The sequence below is a fragment of the Triplophysa rosa genome, linkage group LG9, assembly GCF_024868665.1.
Source record: "Triplophysa rosa linkage group LG9, Trosa_1v2, whole genome shotgun sequence".
Taxonomy (NCBI): domain Eukaryota; kingdom Metazoa; phylum Chordata; class Actinopteri; order Cypriniformes; family Nemacheilidae; genus Triplophysa; species Triplophysa rosa.
In genome coordinates this window covers 26404032-26410031 of record NC_079898.1, presented here as the reverse complement: position 1 = coordinate 26410031, position 6000 = coordinate 26404032, and the positions used below count along the sequence as shown (strand labels likewise).

Genomic DNA, 6000 nt, shown 5'->3' with positions numbered 1-6000 from the left:
GTGTGTGTGTGTGTGTGTGTGTGTGTGTGTGTGTGTGTGTGTGTGTGTGTGTGTGTGTGTGTGTGTGCGTGTGTGTGTGATTAAGCACCGTAGGGGCCGTGGGGCACATGAGGCTGTATTTTATACTGAAACAGTCAGCTGATGTGGTCCTGTGACAAAAATCCTTTTTTCACATTACCAGCTTTCTGAAATCACAAACTTTCTTTCCAACAAAAGCAACACTAGAAGCAATATCAGGATTCTTTGCGCTTTCATATATTTTTTCCAATGCAAACGTGTATTGTTTTAAAAAAGAGCTCATTTTCTAAGAGGTAAGATTTCACTGTCTGGGTTTTGCTTTCATTTATTTCACCAGTATGCAGTGTGTTATTTGGTATTTGAGAAAATGACAGAACCTCATACGTTTATTTTTCTGTGTGTAAGAGATGGATTTTGGTCACCTCTGCTAACTGCTGCTTAAACATCTAATTTACACAATTGTGTAAATGGAAACAGGAATAATAGGTTCTAATGTTATTGTCATGTGTCTGTGTCCAGCAGAAGTGTCAGGTGAGCAGTGAGGTCGCTCCTCCAGCAGGTGATCTGTCTGAGGAAACAGATGAAGCTCAGGTGAGTGCCGTCTCACCCTTGAGAGAGGAGGAAGGTTATGACGCAGACAGTGAAAGTAATCCTGAAGACTCCACCCGTCAGGAGGAAGGTACGGTTGTTGCATACATTTAGCTTATATTGGACCATATGTTACGCTGTTGATTTGTGTGTTTGTGGTGATGTTGCCTGCAGTGCTTGGTGGGGGGGGTTCCTCGAAAAAATCAATTCCATCAGTTCTTGTTGTGTGACAGTAAATCAATATTTAATATTGGATTTAAAATCTTATTTCTCAATGAGCGCTGCACTTTTTAATTAAACCAATGCATTACAGCACCCAACAGCTAAATAGAAAGGCTAAAATGTTGCTGGTAATGTTAGTAAGTCTGATCTGCTCATATTATCCAGATATAAAAATATCTTGTGTGTGAGGTGATATAAAATATATTAAGCTCTAAGGTTTATTACGCTACTTTTAACATCTTAAAATTGACATGGACTAGCATACCTAAGGCCAAGAAGTCACAGGAGACAGTAGAAGTTTCTGCAGCAGCCGGTCTCAGCCAGTCAGATTCAGGTAGACCGAGTGAACAAGTGTCAAGCGCAATGTGATCCTGTTCTCCGGTCACATGCAGCGCCGGCTCGCTCACCCTGAGAATGGTGTCATTGTTTCCTATGGCTGTGATGTAAGTCGCTCGCATTATAAGCCGTGTCTTGTGACCGTTGCTTTTGACAGATCTGTAACACGCACAGATGTGTGTATGAGTATGTAAGGTCACTTGCTTTTCCATCAGGGCCTGTGGTTAATTTCATTCGTAAAGAAGGGAATCGAGGGAACGGCTTAAAATGGCAACATGTCCGCTTCACATTTGTTACGCTTCTCATCACTGTGTGTGAAAGAGAGAATTGAATGTGATCTGGGTTGGTGGGTTTTGAGATGACCTGATTTCATGAATGTTTTTAAAATCGCCTCTCTTTAACTGTCGGTCCATTTCAGTGTGAGAAAGTGTTTATGTATGTGATGGACAATTTCATTAATTTAAAGGCAGAAGTTGCGTAGGAGCTGCAGGGTAGTTTGCAGTTAAATCATGTGGGTCCTCCGGTGTGATGCAATCCCATCAGCTTAATTCATTTTTACTGAGCTAGATCTCTGCTGTGTGCTCGCTCTGCTACCGCCTGCACTTGTTCTCTTTACTGTTGGCATCGGGGAGAGTTCTCGTGGTGTATTTTACAGTCGCTGGTGTGTCGTTGGTTTGCGTGACAGGGATAAAGGTGGAAACCGGAGCAGCGCTGGAGGAATGTGTAGTTGGGATGGCAGGTGTGCCTCAGGGCTCCGGCCGCGGGCGATTGCTGTTTCCAGAGATCTGCTTGATGGAGCTGCAGCTGTTAGCCAGCGGCTCACCGGATCTGGAAGTTCTGGGTCATGTGTTACAGAGTCTGTTAGCAGCCATCAAAAGCCACAGCAGCAATGCAGCGCTGCTGTACCAGCAGGTCAGTCAGTCACCATATCTCATGACTAAACTGCTTTATTTATGCATGATGTGAATGGACGGGCTCTAGACATTGATGCTTCACTGTTAGAGATCTTCTTAAAAAAAGGTCTTAAGAGTTAACCTAATTCCAAACCGTTTAGCCATTTTCTTTAAGCTTTAATCACAGTCATTACTGTTTGGTGATGCCAGTGTCATAGAAATTACACACTTGTCACGCTACCAAACAGTAATGACTGTGATTAAACCGGCTTCTCAAACATGCCCCCATCAGCGATTGGTCAGCAAACAGATAGTCCCACTTTACCGGCTGAGCCAATTGTAAAATGTGGAATGTTCAGATAAACCTATAAATGGATTATCTGCATATTAAACAATGATGAGAGGAAGCTGTAAAAGCAAACGAGACTGCAAACTGTGTAGATGTGTGATTAGCAGGTGTTTGGGTTTTGTTGTTGGAGCATTCTTTAAAATGATGAAACATGCTTTTTAATCTCTTTGTTTTGACAGGGTGGTGTGAAAGCCGTTCTCACTGGATTTCACAACATTCTCAGCCAATCAGATGCCTGCTATAAAGGTGCATCAATCTACTTAGTCTTTTTAGAGGCTGTTTATACGATGGCGAAAACTTTTTATGCGTTTTGGCTGTTCGTTCAGACGGAAACGGCGTTTTGGGGGACTGAAAACCCAACTTTTTGAAAACGCCGTTGTTTTCGTTTCCATGTAAACTGTAAGACGGAAAGTTCTAAAAACGATGACGTCACGCGCATAGTCGCGCGAGAATAGCCAAAACAATATGGCGGCTTCCCGTACTGTGAGCTCTCGCTGCTCGACTATGTATTAACGTTTCCCCAGCAAACTGTGGATTTGCAGCACCCACAAGACCAGCGGATACACACTATTTACATTCGCCAGACTTTAAACACACGTATACGTCGACCAACGGTATTAAAAAGCACTTTTGGCTTATAACTGTGCATGTGTTTGTGTCAAGGCACGTCCTGTTTCTTCACACAACAACATCGCCATCCACTGGCCTGGAGTGCATACTACAGCGTTTTTATCCGTTATCCTGGATCCGTGTAAATGCAGACCGTTTTGATAACGCTGTCATGTGTACGTGAAACTTTTCAAAAACGCAAAGGAAAAACCTTTCCATTTTTCATCGTGTAAACGTGGCCTTACTTTATAGGTGAATTTTTCTTCCCAAATTAAAGTAATACTGCCTGCCTTTTTTGTATTTGCTTTGTATTTTCACAAGTGATTCTTATTAGAGTCTCATCCTGTAATACATTCAGATAAAACGGTCCTAAAAATAGAGTTGATTTTCTTATGCAAATTGCAAAATGTGTGCAGAGTGTCAGACGATGCTCGTGGAGCTGCTGGTTACCATGCTGAGTGACAGGATCACTGCTGAAGAACTCGCCCTGTTGACCCGCCTCTTCTTGGAGAAGACTCCGCCCACTGTAAGTACAGTCTCTGTTCATTTAAAGCAGATATCACACAGCAGAATACATTTATACAACATTGTATTAAATACCTTTAATTTCCTTTTTGCCAGACAAAAAAATGAAATGAATTCACTAATAATATCAGATTGAGCTCTTTATTTCAAGTGTTTGGATAACAGTATGATAAAAACACTCACCAGCATCATGAAAGCAGGTTCAGTCACCCCTTCAGGTTTCCTAAACATAAAAGACGACCCGATTGTTATACTTTTTGTTTCTATCATTTGCAGGAGATCTTGCTAAGGGGAATTCTCCAGATTGTGGAGGCCAACTCTGATACAGAACCTCTGTACTTCATGCCCTTTCCCATGATCCCCGGCGCAGGGGCTGCAGGAGTGTGCTCCTCCCCTGGGATGAGGCCCCACGGGACAGCCGGGAGTAAGAGTGGAGTAAACACACTTTTGAGGGGTAAATTACCCTTAGGCAGAGGTGATGGAGAGTCGAGCAGGCCGGGTCACCTCCGCACATCCCCCTGGCATACAGCACCCTATCACCTGCCCCTGATGGGACAGAACTGCTGGCCTCACATGGCCAGTGGCTTCAGTGCCACGCTATGGCTACGAGTTGTGAAGGATGAAGACGGCCCATCTAAGAGGGGCAAGTGTTGATTTTGCCATTCACTTGCATTATGAATTTAATAAAAGGTATAAAATAGTATGCTGTACGTATTATTGATTTTCAAAAGATCCAAAGTGTATCTTTGGGGAAATGTATTGATCACGATCAAAACCATCATCCGGAGCTTAAGGAATGGTTTTAAATGTATTTTTGGAGCTGAGGTCGTTTCATGAGTGTGTTTGGCTGTATGTGTTTCAGAAGAAGAGATGCTTGTGACAGATGAGTCTCTGCACGCTACCGCTCATGTGATGGAGCAGCAGGCAGACAAAAACCTCACGCATATTCTCTCCATGGGCTCTAAAGCTCTGATGCTTCAGGTGTGGATGAACATCTCCACTAGAGCCTTCATCTTCAGGTGAGTCACATGACATCAGCTACAAAGGTGACATGAGTCACGTTTGTCTTTTTTTTGTTAGTTTATGTCACTTATTACAATCTTTAATTGCACGTCTGGCATTAAAGCATGATGTTAGCATATTATCGGAATAAAAATACAGTAATTTCTGATCCTGCTGTGGGGTAGCAGTAGTTCATTGCCTCTCACTGTTGTGCTCTGTTGGGGGATTACCAAAATAACATTTTTGGTTACGGGTAGATTATGTGATTTCATTATGTGCAGAAAAACCACTCTTGCTAGAAGTAAATCATTTGATAGCGATTTCTCCCGAAAGCTGTTTAGGTGTGAAAGCTGATTTTGTGTTTTTCATGTGTCTTTCAGGATCTGCATGGATCCGAATGATGAGATGAAGGCGGGGCTTCTGGCACAGGCGGAGTCAGGTGAGGGTGTGTTGACAGCAGGCAGGTGGCAGCATCTGGCATTCACGTACACGCAGCAGCCGGAGGGCAAGAAGAACATTCGCGGTCAGCTGACTCTGTGGGTCTGTGGCATCAGGTGGGAACACAACCACAGTTTGCATTCCCAAACATCTGTAAATATGTAATGTCATCAGTTACTGAACATGAAAACAATACTTCAGCTGTGATCAACTGTAAATGTGCTAATCAAGCCAACCTGTGCCACATGCAGGAGGTGTGACGTCTTGCTGGACTTCACATTACCCAGGAAGTCCAGTCTGTCATCGGACAGTAATAAGACCTACTGTATGCTCGGACACGTTCAGCACCCCTCAGAGGAGCCACCCACCCCCAGTGCACGCTGGGATATGGGCACTCTGCTGCTTTTCAATGGTATGAAACAACATCTTACAGGTTATGAAAACATCTTTCAGCTTCCCTAAATAATCTCAAAGTGCATTAGAAATAATTAGAAATAAGAATTCTTAGCACATTGACACAACTACTGTGTTTGTGTACCATCTTCAGATTTTTACCTGCCAGGGGATAGTCCCGTAGACTCTATATCTAGTGAGCAGAATATCTGAGATACATTTTATCAGCCACGTAGCAACCCCCCACAACACAGCATGGTGACAAGTTTTGCACTCACATTTTCTTCAGAAAGCGCAGAAATCATGTTCATCGAGTTTGGACTTTCACAGTTGGCATTGTTGTCGGTAACGTGGGATCTTCCTGCTGCCGGTTGTTTCCATGCATGAGTCCAGAATTCTTCGCATTCCTTGAACTCTTCTTAACAAAATGGCTGTTTTGTTGTCACTAATGAGTAGTGAATGTTCTCAATCCGTCCGTTTTCAACCTGTCAACTGCTCTGATGGCCCGGTGCCTCCCTCAATGTTATTTCTGTTCTTAAGGTCACAGCTTATGTGTCTCAAATATTGGAGTGTCACTAGCTGAATTGTTTTAAGATTCGCTGTTGATTATTTCCTCTCTGGTTAATT

General features: G+C 43.1%; 1 protein-coding gene across 4 annotated transcripts in view; it reads left to right on the top strand.

Annotated features, from left to right (window-relative positions):
• The window catches only part of lyst (lysosomal trafficking regulator), a 50257-nt gene that overhangs the window by 20194 nt on the left and 24063 nt on the right, over positions 1-6000 (top strand). For 3 of the 4 annotated variants that reach the window (XM_057342837.1, XM_057342839.1, XM_057342840.1), the window contains 8 exons: positions 538-697; positions 1850-2076; positions 2586-2652; positions 3432-3541; positions 3817-4183; positions 4403-4559; positions 4923-5096; positions 5232-5392. In XM_057342837.1, the coding sequence (XP_057198820.1) occupies positions 538-697; positions 1850-2076; positions 2586-2652; positions 3432-3541; positions 3817-4183; positions 4403-4559; positions 4923-5096; positions 5232-5392 (1423 nt within the window). The remainder of the gene's footprint in view (positions 1-537; positions 698-1849; positions 2077-2585; positions 2653-3431; positions 3542-3816; positions 4184-4402; positions 4560-4922; positions 5097-5231; positions 5393-6000) is intronic. The other variant, XM_057342838.1, reaches the window with a different exon arrangement.